Here is a 21227-nt window from a genome sequence, read left to right on the forward strand (position 1 = left end):
GCAGTGACAATGGGGTAAGTACGATACAAGGAAGAAATCAATTACGAACTAGATCATTAACGCTGTGATTATGATTATCTTATACTATTCATATTAGTGTCTTAAGTGGGGTGCCACATAATATTGACAAGTTGTGGAGGAGTTTGAGGGGTGCCTTCAGTCTAAAGAGGTTGAGAACCACTGAACTGGTAAAAGGAAGTTATTGGATAAACAAGCATTGTTTTGTATGACTCCCCAGCAAAACAAGCAACACCCAATGTATGCGTCTTACACAGATTTATTTGTTTGCACTGTACCTTCAGTACCCAGATAAATACAGTATTATTTTTTCTAACTTACATAAGATGCATAAAAATGATCCTTATTGCTGGCAACAAGCAAAAAGGAAGGTAATTTTTTCACCCTGCTTCCAAAGGGGATCAGATTTACTCATCTACTAAGACAGATAATAGGACGTGACTTGGTGATTTCCAATTCTGTGTACAGTTTCAGCTTCATGGAAAGACTGTGTTTATACATAAATATGAATTCAGAGTGAAGGAATAGTTGCAATATAACCAGAAAGACAGAGAAGCAGATACAGCTGCATATGAGTATCATCAAAATAAAGCTAATTATTTGCCTTCTGTTACATAATTAGAAGGTAAAGAGATAAAAGCATTTTTCAGAGGGTGGGAAAGAAAGCAACCCATCCAGTCTCATGATATTATGCCTGCTACTTATGACAAATTTTTGTTCTAAGCAGCATCTTCCATGTAATTTCATTTGGATTTTAGGCAAACAGTAATGAATCTTACTTGAGACTTATCAGCATACTAACCGCAAAAGCAGTTTGCAAAACAGCAGAGGAAAGTGACAAACATGAAAGAACAACATAAAAAGACCTGATAAGATGGAAAAACACCTCATAAGACAAATTATTTCAGCAACTTGGAGCCAATCATTTGTAGAAAGGTAAAGGAATTTAGAATGCTTCCGGCTAGCCCAAAAGGATCAGATAAGAACTAGGACAACAAATCACTTTTAGTTAGCAAGGTTAAAGTAAATTTGAATTCATTCATTGTTCTAGATGTGAAGAAGGACTGAAGTGAATCCAAAATCCTGTCTTTATCATAGAGTTAAAAGAACCAAGTTTCTGTTACTAAATAAAGGGAAAGTAGCAAACAAGTGATGTAGCCGAGAACCAGAGTATTTTTTCTTCTGAAGTAATGTTTTTTTCTTCTGAAGTTATTTTAAAGGTACTCTCTCCCGCACTATTTCCACAATGAAAAATAGCTTTTGTATCTATTTAAGATTATTTTAAAAACAAAACTAAGCAAAAACCACCTGAAAGGAATTTGCCCCTCTGGATGACCTCAGATGGCTCTGAATCAAACTTTCATATGACCATCATTGGTACACCACCAAATATTATATTGACTCTGGAAAATTATTACATTTCCATCAGCTTTCTTAAAGCAGTCCTTTGAGAAGTTTTGGTGTTCACTTTCTAAATGAAGCCAACATATGAGAAGTTGAGCAAGAGCTCCTGCATTTGTGCTTCTTGAAAGTAACATAAATAAATAAATAAATTAGCAGATAGATGGTTAGCAATGGCCACTGCAAAGGTAAAATTAAATTTCCAAACTGCAAATGAGGTTTTTTTTTTACTAACTCTAATCTGGTTTCAGAACCCCTGGTAACTACAGTAATACATCAGCTCTTTGTGACTCAAATTATGGAAAAATACTTTCCCAGATGGGTATTAATCTTATAATAATGAAATGTTTGTAAAGCCACGTGTTTTATAGATGGCAACTTCAAGAAAGAGCAACCTTCTTAAAAGCTCTCACTGAAAATCTCTCTTTCAAAAGTTTCTAAGATAACATGACACAAAGTAGCAGTCGTAACAACTTCTGTTCAGAGGAAAGACTTCATACTGGGGTGTAGGTTGTAGCCATGTTGGTCTAAGGACATAGGCAGACAAGGTTCCTTGGGTGAATCTGATATCTTTTATTAGACCAACCCAAATGGTTGGAGAATAGTTATTAATCAAGCTTTCGGGTTCAAAAACCCTTCGTCGGGCTAAGGAAGTTTCAGCAGTTGGTGTGTGCTCTTCTTGGATGGAATGAAAAGTAAAGAAGCCAGGGGCTGGGCTGGTACGCATACAAGACAGGTAGTCAGTGAAAAAAAAGTCCGTGAAAAAAAAGGTAGTCATACCGGGGACACATTTCAGATTAGGAACAAAATTAAACTGAGCCATGTGAAGACACTCACATTGCCACATCCATGCCAAGTTAATACTCTTAGTCTCTGAATTTGCAAATGCCAATTTCAGTCACATCCAGGCGTTCCCCACCCTTCCACTTGTGACAATTCAGGAAATATCTTCCAGAGATATCAGCGATTCGTTCCATGCCTAAGTAGGGAGTGAGTGAAATCTTAATATTTAAAATCCAGACATTTCAATAGGTTCTTCTGAAAGTTTAAATTAAAAAATAGTGTTCCTTTATGATCAGCTCTCACAGAAACTTACTTTTCATAGAAGAAATGTGAGAGGGAATGTGACTATCCCCTTCTGAACAAAAAAGCACCACACTGAAAGAACTAACTTAGGTCTCTCTTCACCTAACAAGAGGTTGACTTCTGGCCAAAAAAAGAAAAAAAAATTGAGAAAAATATAATCCTTTGCATTAATTTACTACTGCTATTACTACTCATTTTGAAACTTAAATTGGCAATGGATCGCTTGAGGTCAGTGTTACCAAATTTGAGAATAGTATCTTTCAGTTCCACTCCTCCTTAGAACTCCTGGGTAGTCTGATTCAGGTAGGCCAATACAGTTATTATACAGTAACATTTACAAAATCATAAGGAATTACTGCTTTATCTGCTTTCCAACGGGGAAAGATACATGACAGGACTCCCTAGCCAGGACTCAATAACCAACCAAGTAAGCTATATTCCACAAGGCAGCAGAAGTTTAAGGGCGAAGAAATGTCCTTCCCGCCTTCCCTGACCTAAACACATTTTCAGTAATTATAAAGCTATTATAAAAAGGCTAAACGCCATTAGCATTCTAAAGAAGATGTATATATTTTCCTTTTTGGCTGAACATAAGCAGCTATCCTGCTACTGGCAACCCTCTTCAATGTCACCAGAGTCCAATGGGAGGAAAACTTACCAAGCTTGTTTTAGTTTTTGGGCAACTGATTAAAATCCAGCTTGTTTTAAATAAATTTGGACAAGGAAAATAACATGTCCTGCAACTTCGCAGACTACCTAGGATGTTTCAACTGCATACATGAATAGGTCTGTGGACTTCAGGGGAAACCAGAGCTAAGGCAGACACCCTATTCCAAATAAAGAGCCTGAAGTTGTTCTAGGCAACGGTTCCTTATTTAAAGTCAGAGATTAGGGAGTGCAGAGGGACAAACAGCTGGGAGAGCCTGTGCTTTGTGGCAGAAGTCAATTAACAGATTAAAATGCATTAAGACTTTAAACTGGTGGGCACAGACCTAAACAAAATGAAGTCTGGGCAAAGAATAACAGTGATCTGTATAAACAGCAAACAAACAAACTTACAGAAATGAATACAGCCCATCCTTTAATATTACAAGTTACCCCATAGAGAGAGATTTTAGAAAAAATGGTGAATCAAAACCAGGTCTCCTGCTATTTTAGTTAGCAAAAATAGAGGTTGGGCCACATAACGAATAGCTTCCACTGTGCTGTTCAGTCATTCACATGGGTATAACACAGGGGTGGGCAATTATTTTGGCTGGAGGGCCGCTTAATGAGTTTTGGTGAGCTGTCGAAGGCTGCAAAGGTAGTCCTGCTTCCTGGTCGCTATCTTGGGACAAGAAGTCCCACCCTCTGCCTCCTGACCCTTGCTGCTGGAAGTCCCTCCCCTTGCCCCCCAAAAGTTATCCTTTTGGGAGGGGAGGGCTGCCACCATGGAACTACAAAAAGGCCAAATCACACACTAAATCCCCACTCCCCTCCAACCTCCCTCACACCCACACCATGCCCATCTGAGCTCCATACTCCCACTGCGCCCCGCAGCATGGGCTCTGCGCTGCCACCAGCCCAAGCCCCACGCTCTATACTTCTGCCCAGCTGTAGCTCCCCTGCACCCACCCCCACCACCACCGCTTCCCTACCTGGTGCCCGAAGCAAGTGGGATCCCAGGGAAGCTGAGCAGGTGTCTCAGCGGCTGCAGCAGCCTTGCCCGGAAACTGCATGCTGGCTGGGGTTAGACCCTTCCACCCATTAGGGTGGGAGCGAGGTGCGTAAGATGGGTTGGGTACAATTAGTTGGCAAGCGCCCACAGGCCAGAGGAAAGTGCCTGGCAGGCCAGATCCGGCCCACGGGCTGTATTTTGCCTGCCTCTGGTATAACAGTAGCCATGACAGCAAAAAGTTCATTGATCAAATCCTAATTCATAGCTTGGCACAATGGACACTTATGCATTAATACAAGATTAAGTGGTCACAGGGTAAATTTTATAAACTGGTCAAAAAAATTCAAGTTCTAATTTTCACAATTCAGATCCATACAGTCCTCACAATGTAATTTACTTTTGACTTAAATAGTTGGTAAACATAAAACCGTAGCACTCTCAAAAGGCAGAATTCTGCTGTCTCATTCATGGTGTACAATACCCTATTAGGCAGCCAGTTCTACTGAAAAGAACAGAAATACTTTTGGAAGAAGTACACATGGTCAATCAGACTCTACAAAGGAGGAGATTGTGCATTATCATCTCAATCTATACAGCCATATTTGCCCCCCCACTTTGGCAAATCCCATTCATGTTTTTTGGAAAATTCCCATGTCAGTTTTTCATCATCTGTGTGTGTGTGATGTGTACAGGAAATAAATAATAAGAACTATTGTACAAAACTAAAGAGAAAGTCGACCAGAATGACCCACAACGCTACTAGGACTTATATTAGCCAATAGGCACTGCTTACCAAAAATAAGACCAGAGGCCTACCTGGAAAAGCTCTTGATCCTTCACTTAACCAGATACTGGGGATGAAGAAAAGCCATGGATGACTGCATCCAACCTATACATCTCTTCATCATTCCTACATCTAACTTATTTTCTGGATGGAATCACACTATTTCATTATTATTATGATTATTCATTTAAGTAAAAATATGCATTAAATCCTTAAATACTGGGGCTCTTCCTGAGGACTTGTGCCTTTTACTGTGCTGGAAACAAAGAAAAATTAGACGCTTGTTTCCTCTCTCAAAAAAAAAAAAAATCTATAAATTATAACAGAATTATAAATTATATCTGAAACTTAGCAAGGATTTTAGCTCCTTAATTTTAACTGTCACCACTGTCGTAATGATTTTATGGCACCAAACACTTCTTCTAAAAAGAGTTCCACTGACTTCTATTGAGACTGCACTAAGCATCAGAACTGATAGCCTAAAGGACAAAAAGATCCAACGTGACTGTCAAATTGTTTGAATATTTCATTCATGGCTATAGTTTCACGATACCACTTCGCAGAAGTGGTCCTCAACCATGTAAGTGCAGTGGAAATACATGAGTACTTGAAGTCTTTTATGCCTCTTCACACCATTTTAATTCAAGTAATGATGAGCAAACAGGTTTTGCAGGACATAAGCAATACAATGGGCTCATGATGTGTGGATGTACACACAGCAACATTGCTAATGATCTTCTGGCTTAAACTGGCAACTCTATGCTTAGCATGCTTTGAGAAGATTTGCAAATTACAGACATGTTTAAAAGCTTTTATTTCTGTTGGTTTAACAATCTGCTTGAAAATCAGACCCACCTAAAAAGGCTGCACCACCTAGAATTAAGTAAAACATCTACAGACTACAAATGTTGTTTGTTTAGTAAATCTGTTTACTTTCCATATTCGACACCATTTTTTCTTATTTTATACAGTTTCACAATTTCCTTTCAGGTTTTTCCTTTTTTTCTTCCCTAAAGCCATTTTAATAGCCTACTGGGAATATTAAAGGCAAGGAGATGAATGCATTTATTAGTTTCAGTAAATTCCATGCAAAAATGTAAATATCATCATGTCTGAACAATCTAAAATAAAGGTATTTGAGATGTGCAATAGGGCAAACCACTATTCTGTTCATTAACCCTCAATACTTAAATAATTTATTCTTTGTTCCAGAGAAAACAATTAAAATTAAATGGACTTTTTATGCACCGATATAAAATGATTCTACAAAGAACACTAATGTGGAATAAATTATCTAATCAGAAAAAAGGTAGCAATGATATAACATACAGTAGAAGGATTATTTAGGGTTTTAATGCAGAGGACAACCTTTTGAGAATTAAGATTTACTGCAGAGCCAATAAAAATAAAGAGCTTTTTCAAGTGGGCAATATCAAATTACCACCTACTTGAAGCAATGAAGAACCCCCAAGGCACTTGAAGGTACTTTGATATTTTTACATCTTTTGGTGGTGCTGATTAGCACCTATTAAAATACAGACTTCAAATAACAGAACTCATTGAGAACCCAACAACCGTTTAAACTGTTCAACTCTGCACAAAAAGCATCATGCACATGTGCACTGTCTGGCACTGCATGTTCTGATCCTTTTCTATGCACCTGGAGTACCTACTTATAAAAAGGCTGAAGCATCTGCCCTTTGGACAGCAGGGATATGGAAATGTGGTGAATATATGAAGAAGAAAGAACTAGCAAGAGGGAGGGGGCTTGATAAAGGGGAAGACCACACTGAAAGATACAGAAGGCATTTCAATTTTACATTTAGCTCCAAATTTTGTCATGACTTAATATGGGAAGTTTTACAGCATGCTTAATTTACTAATGAAATCACCGACAGTTCTGCATGCAGCAGGGTCTGCTACCTCCACTCACTCTCGAGCACTATCTGTATTCCAGGGCTGATTCGCCTGAAGGAGATCTCTCACTCTATGATCACATAATATTCCTGCTAATTCATCTGACACTCATTTCCCCAACCCACCCACTCATTTCATTTTTCAGAACTCTTACCTCTTTGTGACACTTTCTGAGCAGACTGATAATGAGGTTACATTCTTCCGTGTGCTTATGAGGAGACAAGTCTGGATGCATCTTGAGTTAAGGGTAATTTGTGTAGCTCAAGCACATAAAAATGTGAGGAACTTTCCACCTGCCAATATTAAAATATGAAATTGCATTTTAGAGTCTACCATAGTGCCACCTAGGAGATACTTGTGCTTTACTGTCTGAATAGAAGTAATTGTCACCAAACCTGGAGTATAGCCCAATCTATTTTAATTTATGTTAAATAACCACATAAAAAATGAGTAATTAAAAATGAAAACCCAACATATGGCTTTCTTTTTCTGTCCTATAACTACAGATTGCTTACATGCTTAAGCACTTTGATGGGTCATAGCCATATTTTTTTATTTTTATATATATAAAAATTGAAAAATTATTATATATATGGCTATGATCCACCAAAGTCACACCCCCCCACTACTTCCCCTTCTTTTCCAACCTTATCTTGAAAATTTTTGCAATGCTATGACATTTTTCTTTACGCTTTTAAGTATCTTCCTCCTTGATATTTGAGTTCTCTTCCTCCTCCCTCCACTGTCTAGCTTGATAATAAATGGAAAAAATTAAAATTAGGGCTTTGTTTTTTTAACTCAAGAAAAGTACTTTTTCACTCTACCTCTGTTTGCCATATGGGTACAAGAGTGTCACCTAGTACTTTGGTGTCTCCCACTACTCCAGACCATTGGCTGCTCTGTTTGTGTATGTGTGTATAAAACGCATCTAATCCACTGGGAATGCTATGAAAATAGCATTGTCCCTAAGCCCTGCTCAGAATTTGAGTTATGAAACAGTCCCGGCTCTAACAGGAACCACAAAGAAAATCTTCATGTAATGCTTTTTCAGTTTACCCCAAGGGCCTGACAAAACCCAGAAAAGCAGAAAAGTGAAAGCTGTGTAGTCATTCTTAATAATCACTCCTTTATCTGGCTCTTTTGGGTGCATGTAGTATCTCTAATCCAATTCACTATAGCTAGGAATATTGGAGCCCATTAATAATAGTTTCATTATTAATGATGATTTCCCCGACTTATGCAAGTTTGCTAGATTCTCCATAATACCTTTTACCTAGCTGAATGTAAATTATATCTGGGATCCTATGATCCCAGCTGACTTCCTGCCCCTGGGGCAGGGGGCTGGACTCGATGATCTTCCGAGGTCCCTTCCAGCCCTAAAGTCTATGAAATATGAAATATATGAAATATCAGTGTCTCTTTCTTAGTTTCTTAAATCCTTAAAAAAAAAAAAAAAAGAAGAAGGTGGGGGGGAGGAAGGCTTAAAGGAAACTTGCAAAGTAATAACCAAATCTAATTAAAATACATAGAGACTACAATTACAATTAATATACTAGACATGTTTTAAAATATGTAAAGATACCCCATCACCAACTCATGAAGCAGATAAGAACAGGAAAAATAACTGGGTCTGGTGAGGAAACAATTAAAAAAAGAACAGAGGCCTGTAAAAGGTTAATTTTACTCCAACTAATGCATTAAAGAAAACAGCTTTTAGAAGTTTAGGAGTGTACCTTAAGAACACTTTGGAACTGTCTACTTGCACATTTTCTCCATCTTAATCTGACTCATTAGGTTAAACCTCCCACTAAGAACTACAATGCAGTATGATTAAAATGGAAGTTCTCATCAAGAGACACCCACTCCATTCCCTGAATGATAATGATAAAGTGGCAGGTATTTCATAAAAGCTCCTTTGGGAAATGCAATTATTTGTATTTAGTAAATATTTACTTAGCTCTAGGCCAAATATATCAAATGTTGGCAGTTTTCCTTTAGCACACCAGAGCTACACTACAGGGGGAGAGGGACCATTATCTAAGAAAAATACTTTTTTTGTACAGTCATTTATGGTTTTCCCATTGTTTCAGGTATCTGCAACAGAATAAAATTACTATTTTTGACATATGCAAAAACCCCAGAGTCTCTTTCCGTTTAACTCCAAAGTGAATGAAGCCTATGATACTGGCTCATGTGTAAGCAGTGCCAACACTACACCATCTATTTCATTTGGAAGTGCTCAGTGCACCAAGTTAGTGTTGTTGGCAAAGGATTATGGATTTTTTTTACCTTGTCTTACTTTTGCAGAGAAATTACACCCTGGGACACCAGAATCTTTCAGAGTTAAACAAACGTGATAGGAAAAGTGTATGTTAGGTAAAGGGCTAGAAGCATTGACTAGTATACAGTTGACTAAATATCAATACTGTCTCAGAGATTAAAGATGCTGGAACCCTCCTAGAGGAAAAGAATTGTTAAAAGAAATAAAAAACACTGCAAGAAAGAGGATGGTGGGGGAGGGAGAAATGCAAGGTAATAAATGGGACAGGACTAAGCAGAGCTGTAAAAAATTTCAGAAGTAGAAACAAAATGTGAGAAACAAATTAACTGTGACGAGATCAGTCCAGCACCTCTTACAATCATTATATAAACCAGGGGCAGGCAAAATACAGCCTGCAGGCTGGATCCGGCCCACCAGGGACGCACTTTCATCCGTCTCACAGCTGCCCACCAACTAATTATACCTTGCCCAGCCTGCATGCCTCACTCCCACCCTCATGGGCAGAAGTGCCCAGCCCAGTCAGCACGCAGCTTCTAGGTGGAGCTGCTGTTGCCAGTGCTGCAGCCACCAAGGGACCTACCACCAAAGGATGTGGACAAGTTGGAGAGAGTCCAGCCGAGGGCAACAAAAATGGTTTCAGGGGCTGGGGCACATGACTTCTGTGGAGAGACTGAGAAAACTGGGCTTATTTAGTCTAGAGAAGAGAAGACTGAGAGGGGATTTAACAGCAACCTTCAACTACCTAAAGGATGGTTTGAAAGAGAATGAAGCTAGACTGTTCTCAGTCGTGGCAGATGACAAAACAAGGAGCAATGTCTCAAGTTGCAGCAAAGGAAGTTGAGGTTAGATATTAGGAAGAACCGCCTCACTAGGAGAGCAGTAAAGCACTGGAACAGGTTACCCAGAGAGGTGGTAGAAGCTCCATCCTTGAAGGTTTTTAAGACCTGGTTACACAAAGCCTTTGCTGGGATGATCTAGTTGGGGATGGTCCTGGTTTGAGCAGGGGGCTGGACTAGATGTGACCTCCTGAGGTCCTTCCAACCCTCATCTTCTGTGATTCTAAGTCTCACCATTCATACTACCCTTTTAGTTCCAATGACTACCTACAGCAGATTACTAATGTAGACTATGTTTTACGCAGCCACCACTACCTTAAAAAGAACTGTCCATCACGGCTGACATTTTGATCACTATTAAATGACAAACAATGGTTAGGTCAGACAGTAATGCTTAGGATGCCAGCATTCAAACTAAAGCTCTGGCTACACTAATGCACCACGCATTATCAATGGTACAGGTGGTGGTGGTGGTTGTAGTGGTTTGGGATCAGAAGGGACCTGAACAGATCATCTAGTCTGACCCCCCGCCACTGGCAGGGGGCAACCCTGGGGGCACACGACCCCCCGTCCACCTCTTTTTGAATTTACTCAAGGTAGGAGCAAGGACCACTTCCCTAGGAAGTTGGTTCCAGATCCTAGCCACCCTAACAGTGAAACAGTGCCTCCTAATCTCTGACCTGAACCTAATCTCCAGCAGCTTCTGGCCATTGTTCCTCGTCACCCCAGGTGCTGCTGGAGATAAAATGGGGATGGGAAATTTTGAGCAAATAATTAAACATATGCACCTCCTCAATCAAGCAATGCATTGTCTTACAAGAATCTGATACTCACAAAAGAAAAGTGATTTAAATAGAGAAATCCAAGAAGACATGAAAGCCTCTTAAATCAATGGTCACTTTCAGCTCAGCTGTCTTCTAGTTGCCAGTAAAAATGCACACTCACTGGCATGTTCTAAACTCACACCTACATAAACATAATTGCTGTGGCATTTTCTTTCAGGCTTGTCCCCCAAGTCACTGTATGGAAGTCTAATACTACATTATAATCAGAGCAAAGCAAAACCTACAAACTATGCGAGCTGATAAATGTTCCACTTGGCAAAATAACGAGCAAAGGACAGCCCTAGTTTCGGCAACAAGCTGAATGATTCAGTAAGAACTCTTGCTATAACCCCAACCACTCTTGGTTGAACAGTTCAGCAAATCTATGTATGTTTAATTTCTCTGTAGACTTTCCTTATAGCATAAGCACTGACAGTCTTTTGAAAGGCTAGTCAGTCAATGACCTTCGCCAGCTGATTATTAAATCAATGATAGACTGCTAGCCATACCACCAGCTACTTTTACAGGCATTCCAGTAAGGCAGCCTCAAATCCTCCACTGCTAAAAAATGTCATTTTAATTGGTTCTCTCAAAAGTATAAAGCACTGACATGCTCCAGTAAAGCAAAAGATATGGGAGAAGTTTGACAACAGAAAAGCCATAGCCCTGCCTCATTTAAAATGGTTCACTGGTGTGATTCATATAAAGAAACTTATTTCCATTTTCTGTTTTCACTTTATATGAAAAGACACCGATGGTTTAAACACATATGATCAACCATATGTTTCACCAATTAAGAATCTTTTCACGGATCTCTCTTACTCAAGTGAGCTTTCCAACTGACACCCATTACAGGACTGTACCTCTGATATATATAACCCACCCCTCTGAATTATAAAATACTTTAAAAGCAATTAATTTCAGGGTAACAGTGCTCTTGCAATAACTTATTATATAATCCTCAAATACAGAAAATAAAATCCTACTGAATTAAAGAAAAATACTACAATTTATTATTATAGTCTTCAAAGCTTAGTCAATCTTAAAAAACGCTACGGGCTGTGCATCTCAGTTGGCATATTTACAAGATGAATATTATAAGTCACTTACCCCAGATGGTGAAGGGCTGAAGGGCTGTAAAATACTTTGAGATCCATGACTAAAAGTTGTATTAAGTACTCAGTATTAACTTTGTGACCCAAAAGTAGATAAAGACAACGCATATTTTTTAAAAAAGAAAGAAAAAGTGAGTACTATGACTGGTGAAATGTCAAGAACAAAAACTAGGAAAAGGGTCTGTGTTGTCAGGAATGTTTAAAATATGGTTTCTCACATGGTAAGCATCTTACTAGTATTTAACAAATCTGTGTAGATAGACTTCTAACATAGATGGTAGCTTATAAGGATATCAAAATTGGAATAATCTTGAAAAAGGTTAGCTGTAAATATTTGAAAAGTAATTTCTGGAATATAAACTGCTTTAAGAGAACTATTAACAAATACTGGATAAAGAATACCAAGGGAAACAAGCAATTGCTTTGAAAGAAATATTAGTAGTAAAGTACAAGAATAATATTAGGAAAGTAGAGCAATTGCTCTGGGAGAAAAATGGGCTGTAAAATGCTAGGCAAACACCATTAATATATGAAGTGATTATTTGGAGAGAAGTATTAAAGATTAACTCCCTATATTTATTTAAAGGCGCTGGTATATTTCAAGGGACTGTGCTAACTGCTGAGGAGGCAGAACACACAGGCAGCTCCTGAGATCTCTCTTTAAACAATCTTATCTAAAAGAGGTTAATTTTGCATATTTTTCCTCTACACATTTGGCAAAGCGTAATGCGCATTACAGGCATGTGACAAATTTGGTTGAAAATATCAAACGAAGCTAAAAATATACACTAGGAGTTTCACTGTAACGCAAAGCAGAGAGGGAGAACATTTTATTTCTGACTTCTTGAACCAGTTTCCAGTCCTATACAATCTTGAACAGACCAAATCAAAACTGAGCACCATGCAGGCAGGAACTTCATTTCCTGTGTGCTCCCTTAAATAACATGAAGCAAGTAGAAGAGACATCTTACCTACCAGGAACTTCAAAGCCAGAGCAGGTATGCAGAGAAACTATCACCTTTAACAGGTGTTGACTACTGTCCAGCATCCAAAATAAAGCACATCTCCAGAATCTGAACTGTAAATTTACTAAGGCCTACAGCAGGGGTAGGCAATGTTTTTTGGCTGGAGTGCCAAAAAAACCACAAGGTCTACCTTGGAAGGTGCCAGAGTGCTGACATGCCGGAGCCTGAGGCAGCTGTTTGTAGCCTCCAGGCTGCAGCCAGCCTATGGAGCTTGGTCTGCTTGCAGCAGGGCTTGCAGCCTCCCAGCCGCCTGCTGGGAGCAGCCCAGGCTCTATGGCTGGTAGCAGTTGCTTAGAGTCCGGGCTGGTGGTGGTGTGCCAAGCAAAATGGCCTTGTGTGCCATGCTCAGCATGTGTCCTGGGGGTTGCTACCCCTGGCCTACAGTGTCCTTTTTTGCCTTCACTTACCAAACTAGAAAACGGGTTTCAAGAAAATATTACTCATATGGACCTACCAAGAGGAACCAAGTGAAAGGATGGAATCAGATTTGAGCATTTAGGATATTAAATTTTAATGCTGCACACTGTCCAAGGGGCACAGAGAAAAAACATTTGGTCTTAATGACAAGAGGACTTAAAGGAATGGAGGGAGGAGAAGGGAAAACACAAGTTGGTCTCAATTAACAAACAGGATCACCCAGAAAGCAAGGGAACACCCAACTAAATTAGGTTGCAAGCCTTTTTATAAAAACTGCTTTTGCCCCAAAACAGCAGTTCTCTGCCTTACTGACCCTGAAGCCAGCTTTATACCTGCAAAGTGAACAACACAGCCTCCACCACCAGAGGTTATCTAGTGTGGCCTGCTTACTGCAGTGCACTGTGGACAGCTCCACCTGTCCAACTGGAAACAGGATAACATGGCACCTCGGGCTGGCTCCTTACCATTGCCTCTAGAAAACAATTAGCTCCCCCAGAGTGCTACACAAAGATGCCTCCTTCCCATGTAGAGCAATATGGCATTTTAGCATGTGGCAGCCTGACACAATGGTAACTTTGGGAAGGGAGGAAGAAAAGAGGTAGTTACTCCAATTCCTCACCCCCTCCCCTTGTGTGCCCTCAGGGTCCATCCATTACACCAATTAAGAAACACATCCCTAATAAACAAGCTTAGCTCTACAAAGCAAAAGCATATCCTAAACATGCCTTTGCAATTCTAATCCATATGCATCCATACATGCGTTTTCCAACATATTCAGTATCACATGAAAAGAACTCATTCAGGATGATGGCTCAGCTGAGCAGTTACTGAACAGAAATAATGAAAAAAGCAAAGGCAAACAAGACTGAGCATCAAAAGCTGTAGCTTCTGATTGTCAGGAAGACAAGGACTGCTACAAAAAGGGAAAATACACACAGCTTTCCAGACCCATATGACAGATTACAGCATCCCCATATACTCTGCAGCAGGGATGGCCAACCTGTAGCACAGGCAGTCTGTGTGTGTGGCATGAGGCAGATCAGGGAGGGATAAGAGAACACAGCAGCAGACAGGGCAGGGAGCAGAAAACAGTGCAGCAGATGGGGCAGGGGAAGGCGATCAGAGTGGCACTTGCATGTGGGGCTAATATATGACAAGCCTGCCAAACAGGCTGGCCCCGCGCTGCTTTACAGGATCAGGTTCCTCCTCCCCTATGAAGATGAGGCTTCGAGAAGTAACCAGGGGTAGAAGGAGCTGCAGCAAAACACTGTGCAGGACTTTTATTACAAAGGGCACCACTTCCCAAGTCAGCTAGGCGGGACCACTGATGATGAGCTCCATCTGAGTGGAGAAGTGGTGCCCTTTGAAGCAAAACCTGCAACAAATAGCTGAATGGCTCACCCTTAATTTGGCAACCCACTAAAAACTAAGTAGGCTGAGAACCTGAATACAAATGAGCCAGCTTCTACTGTCATTAGAAACAGACTATTTACAGAAAAAAACGTTATGAAATATTAATATTTTAAAAGACTGCCTGTATAATAGCAGTTCCCAGGAATCTCAAGCAAGGGGCAGGGCCCCTTGCTTGGAGTGCTGTCAGACACACGCAGACATGCCCTGCCTTCAAAATCTTAGAAATCTGTGTCAGAAAAAGATGAGACTGGTAGACTAAATGGAAAGAGAATAAAAGCATGGATAGGAGGTAATATTGAGAAGAGAATCTGAAAGCAAACTAGAAGTTTCAGTTCATCACTTGCCTATCCGATGCCAGGAAGCAGTAATTTGCAAGCATCACAGCAGAAAGATTTTAAGGAAGGATTTACAAAAGCACAAGATGACGGCTCTGTAGATTGTCAGGTTGCTTTTCCCATGCATTGAGAGCAGCAGGCAAGTGAGTACACAAGGCCACAAATGTCAGCAGAGCAATGGTGAAAACCTAAAGCTCATAAAGTGGGCAAAATGTTGAAAACGTATTAAAGGCAAAGGCACTTCAACATTTCATTTGCTACAGTGGAAGCAAGAGGAAATGATGAATCATTTGGAATGGATCTCAGGAGGTCATCTAGTCCAAAGCTCTGCTCAAACAAGGACCACCCCCAATTAAATTATCCCAGCCAAGGCTTTGTCTAACCAGGTCCTAAAAACCTCCAAGCAAGAAGACACCACAACCTCCAGGGGTAACCTGTTCCAGTGCTTTGCTGCCTTCCTCATGAGGAAGTTTTTCCTAATATCTAACCTAAACTTCCCTTGCTGCAACTTGAAACCACTGCTCCTTGTTCTGGCATCTGCCACCACTGAGAACAGTCCAGCTCCATCCTCTTTCAAACCCCATTGCTATTGAAGTGAGAAGGCTGCTATTAAATCCCCTCTCAGCCTTCTCTTCTCTAGATTAAATAAGCCCAGTTTCCTCAGCCTCCCCTCAGAAGTCATGTTCCCCAGCCCCTCACAATTTTCGTTGCCCTCCGTTGGACTCTCTCCAACTTGTCCACATCCTTTCGGGGGGGGGACGGACACGACAGGACACTGGACACAGGACTCCAGATGTGGCCTCAGTGCTGAATAAAGAGGAACCATCAGTTCTCTTGCTTTGCTGACTCCTACTGATGCAGCCAAGTCTGCTGTTAGTTTTCTTGGCAACATAGATACACTGCTGGCTCATATTCATCTTATTGTCCACTGTAACCCCCAGGTCCTTTTTTGCAGAGCTGCAGCCCAGCCAGTCAGCTCCCAGTCTGTACCAGTGCATGGGACTATTCCATCCAAAATGCAGGACTTTGTACTTGTCCTTGTTGAACCTCATGAGATTTCGATCCAATCCTCCAATTTTTTCTATGTCTCTGAATTCAAGCCCTACCCTCCAGTGTATCTACTACTCCCCACAGCTTGGTATTATCTGCAAACTTGCTGAGGGTACACTCCATCCCATCTTCCAGGTCATTGATGAAGATATTGAACAAAACTGGCCCCAGGACTGACCCGTAGGGCATTCCACTTGATACCGGCTGCTGACTAGACATTGAGCCATTGATAACTACCCTTTGTGCCTGATGACCCAGCCAGTGTTCTATGCACCTTGCAATCCATTCATCCAACCCATACTTCCTTAGCTTGCTTGAGAGACTATTGTGGAGACCATATCAAAAGCCTTGCTAAAGTCAAGATATATCATGCCCACTGCTTTCCCTGCCAGAGCCAGTTATCTCATCATAGAAGGCAATCTGATTGGTCAGGCATGACTTGCCCTTGGTGTATCCACGCTGACTGATCCTAATCATTCTCCTCTTCCAAGTGTTTACAAATGAATTCCTTGAGGATCTGCTCCATGATTTTTCCAGGGACTGAAGTGAGGCTGACTAATAGTTTTCCAGATCCTCCTTCCCTTTCTTAAAGATGGGCACTATATTTGCCCTTTTCCAATCATCCAGGACCCTCTCCCAATCACCACAAGTTTTCAGTCACGTCGGCCAACTCCCTCAGCATCCTCAAGTGCATCATGTCTGGCTGCATGGACTTGTACACATCCAAATAGTCCCTAACCTGCCCCCTACCCCCCCAAACTGTTGGCTACTTACCGCCTCCCTAAACTGTGATGCCAAGTGCAGCGGTCTGGGAGCTGACCTTGCCCGTAAAGGTACTTCATGAAAGACATGGAGAGAATAAGCAGCCAGGAAGAGGATTCTAGCATTTTTTCAGCAAAGTCCATTCCAGCAGCACAACTACTGTCAAGGCCAAAGAAACTGCTAGCACTGAGATAAGAGATAAGTGTCTGCAGAGAAGACTGCAATCTAGATACACAGAAGGAGCCAATCTTTTTAAATGCTATATAGCTAGAAGCAGCAGAACATGATATCACTGAAATAATTTATTTCCATCCTGGAAACTTCTAAAAGAATATGAATCTTTATACTTAATTAAGAAAAAAGACACTGTTTTAGCTCTAACTGTTTCAGAAAAACAAAGTGCCTGGCAAGAACTATTAATAAAGTCATATTAAATAACAAGAAACCATTCATTCTACAGTGGCTTATACTTTAATATTAATTATAATTACTTCAGCTTCATTACTTTGGCCGTTTTTCCCCAAACTGTTAGGGTTTAGAGTTAAATTATGAGGTAGTTATTACAAAACTCATGATCCAAACTGATAAAAAATAAGGAAACCTAACGAGAGAGAACTTAGCTGAATACTAAACAGAAGAACTGACAATACCTTCCCCTAGTTGGCATACCCCAGGAAGTGATTAAGTACTTAGAGATAAGGAAAGGGGCAAAAAAACCCAAACAAACACTCGACTCTTATATAGGACACATCCTCATGGTATCTGAAGGCCAAATGCAGAAAGGCTTTTTCTACCACAGAAAAGGAAGCTGTATTACATAACTTGTTAATGAGGAGTACAGTAGCAAGGGCCTCTCCTTCCCAGTGTCCCACCACTTCCCAGTTTCCCCTCTTCTGTACCCCAGCGATACTTGTCCTCCACACAACATACAATCTGGTTTGTGTTCCACCCCTTCTTGTATCTAATTAATTACACCATAACGAACAGTTCACTAGGCTAATCCACAGCACAATCAGTTCCTGCCCTTGTCGGCTGCATTTCACAACTCATGCTCTCTGCTAAGGGATCAAACAATCTCTTCCAGTCCTTTTCTCCAGGGCCCGTAAGTCCTACACGTCCTTTGCCTGAGCTATATAATGCCACGGCAAATGTAAAAAAGCGCAAGTAGTGCCCTTTCTGCCACCTACAAACAACTGACCTCTTACAAATCTGGAGAGGAGACCTACTTTTCCTCTAAGCTGTCTCCACTCCCTGCCTTTGCCATCAGTGGCCCTCACAGCTGTGGCCCTTTGTAAGGCCACAGTTTAAGCTTTTTGCATACTATCCTAGAGAGACAGTCTACATACGCTTTCACAAAGCTAGAGCATTTTTGCCGGTGACTTCTCCCTCTCAACACGAGGTAATTAATCCTTTTTAAAAACAAGAATTTTTTCCATTATAGGACTTGACTTGAAAGTATAATTAAGACATGATAGCAAAGAATAAGCAACAAAGATTTAAAAAAGGATTTCACCTATCGAAGCCACAAAGAACAGCTACTTTGTTTCTCTGAGACTGCCATGCTGCTATATGTATTACTGGGAGTGTGCCTCCAATACATTTTTTATTTGTGGTAGCTACTTCTCCAACATGCATCTTATAACATTCCCAACACTCATTCACAGGTAGGTCACCTAAAGAGTAGAATAAAGATCTCACAGTAGGGAACTAATAAGAGGAAACCATCTCTCACTTGAAGTTGCTGCACCAAATCCACTAGCAACCAGAAGTCATTAGTGCAGGGCACCTCTTCAGATGTCTGTGGGCACTTTTACACGTTCTCCAAAACGGCGCTTTAATTAGAGCAGTTCCGAAAGCCAATCTAATTAACGTGTTGCCATGCCTTGTGTATCAATTTCCCTGTGCTTTAAAATGGTGGCAGGGGCACTGAACTAAAGCTCGTCAAACAAACTTTAGTTCAAGCGCCCATGACACCATTTTTAAGCGCGGGGATGCTAATACACGAGGCGCAGGAGACTGTGGGAACACAGCAATTGCCATGCTCCAGCTGTTAACATGCTGGAATTCCAGTGTGTTGGAGCAGCCTTGCTGCTTGTGTATAAGCACCCTGTGTTAAGTGAATTAGTTACCTCAGTCCAGTTGTTGTGGTAAAGGCATGCATCTCACTGGTAGAGGAACTTGTACAGTTAACTGAGGCATGCTGACTATGCATCAAGGAGGAGGCACAGCTGACACTGCAATGTGTGTTCTCTGAACAATTTCACAAATTCAGGACTATTAATTTGGCACCATTCATGAGCACTTTTTTTTTTTAAATACGGATTATAGAGGAAGAAGAGTGTTCTGTCTGCCTGAGTATGTACTGAAAACATACGATGCTAAAATGCTAAGGGGGTGAATCCTATTTGTTCAACAGTAGCAGAGATGAGAGAGAATTTTTGCAAAGACTTATGCTAAAAACAGAAAATACCTGAGTTCATCTAGTTGTTTTTTTTAACACCATGTACTCTAGGTTAGACTGGAAGGAGAACTTGTCTCACTTACTGATTCGCTTATGACACTAGTTAACACAACACAAGAACAATTAAGTGATTCATAGATTCTTAGCAACACTATTCCTGGTACATCTGTATGAAAGATGAATCCTGTATGTCAATCTATAGTCAAACATGTATCAAAACAGAAACCCACATTTTTATTTTTATAAAATTATTTTGTATTTTATAAAGCATAAATCAGTAAATGTAAAATCTAAATTAGAAAATGGTACTATTTTATTGTATTAAGCTTTCACATTTCATAAAATTATCTTAGAACAATTTATAGTAAGCTCCAAAAAAAGAATAAAGATGTCCACAAGGTGGCACAGTAATCATGAGAAGCAAGCATTACTGTCAACACTAGAGAAACAACTATACCCCATTTTTACTTTCTCCACTGATATAATTTATCATTTGTACTTGATACAGGAAGTAGACCTATCAGTTCTGTTTTTTGAAATTCCCAATAACAGTGCTGTCACATTTATCACTGAAGAAAGTTTCTTTAAAAACAAAACAAAATAAAATGTGCTTTTAAACATTATTTAATTCACGATTATATTATGTTATACAAAACTCTGACACGAGAAGAATTATATTCTGGACCTAAACTATTTGTTAGCTGAACGTCTCTCAGATCAACAATTTGGCATCCTCACTAATCAGTCTCGACCAGCAGTCTATATTCAGTACCACTCGTATCCCACCCTATATAAATAGAAATCTACTTAATTTGTGGTTTCACAGAAACTACGAAATCTGGGATTGTCTGCAAAATCAACAAAAAAACTTAATAAAATAAAATGCTGGCTCCCCAGCAGGTACTTCATGAAAGACATGAAGAGAATAAGCAACCAGGAAGATAATTCTAGCATTTTTTCAGCAAAGTCCATTCCAGCAGCACAACTACTTTCAAGGCCAAAGAAGAAAATGCTAGCGCTGAGATGAGAGATAAGTGTCTGCAGAGAAGACTGCAATCTAGATACAGAGAAGGAGCCAATCTTCTTAAATGCTATATGGCTAGAAGCAGCAGAATGTGATATCACTGTAATAAATCATTTCCATCCTGGAAACTTCCCCAAAAAATGAATTTTATAGTTGATTAAGAAAAAAGTTTTAGCCTCAGCTTGCAGGAGGAGAAGGCGCTAGCTGACGGGGCATAATGAAGAGCAGCAAAGATGGCAGCTGCCCCCTCTTCTGTCCTCCCTTCCACCGGGGCCTCTCCGCCAATCAGCGCTGAGGGGTGGGGCCGCACAAAGGGCAGCCAGCAATAAAGATCAGCACCAAGGCCCCTCCACAATCACTGCTGAGAGGTGGGGCCACCGCAAGATGTCTGTAAAAGCAGCTCTGCATGCCACGAAAAATTCTCTCTCACTGCAACTTAAGTACATCCATACACACACACACATACATGTGTGTGTAACTTTTTTTTTTAATTTCAAACTGGGGGCAGGTTTTTGCCCAATTATCATACACAAGTTAAGTTTGGTCCTTCAACTTCCCACAAAACAAAAATTTTTTCTGCTCAACCCCATGGCAACAAAACACATTTTTCCCTGCAGATACTAGCATGTCAGCAGGTCTCAGTGGTATCCTATTGCAGGGCCTCATTCACTACTGACTTTATATTTATAGTTCTTTAAAAAAAAAAAAAAAAAAAGAAAGAAATGCTCCTTAAAAGTTCATCAAACAAAATGACAATTCAATTTCTATTCTGTAACCAATTCAGAAGCCCAAGCCGTTTGTTTGCACTAGTTTCTACGGAA

At 40.3% G+C, this 21227-nt stretch overlaps 1 protein-coding gene across 3 annotated transcripts in view; it reads right to left on the reverse strand.

Annotated features, from left to right (window-relative positions):
• CMC2 (C-X9-C motif containing 2) overlaps positions 1-21227 on the reverse strand; it is a 32305-nt gene that overhangs the window by 9784 nt on the left and 1294 nt on the right. For all 3 annotated transcript variants that reach the window (XM_006027423.3, XM_014521693.2, XM_014521691.2), the window contains exon 2: positions 7018-7156. In XM_006027423.3, the coding sequence (XP_006027485.1) occupies positions 7018-7098 (81 nt within the window). In that variant the 5' untranslated portion in view covers positions 7099-7156. The remainder of the gene's footprint in view (positions 1-7017; positions 7157-21227) is intronic.

The sequence above is a fragment of the Alligator sinensis genome, unplaced genomic scaffold, assembly GCF_000455745.1.
Source record: "Alligator sinensis unplaced genomic scaffold, ASM45574v1 scaffold119_2, whole genome shotgun sequence".
In the NCBI taxonomy this organism is placed as follows: Eukaryota; Metazoa; Chordata; order Crocodylia; family Alligatoridae; genus Alligator; species Alligator sinensis.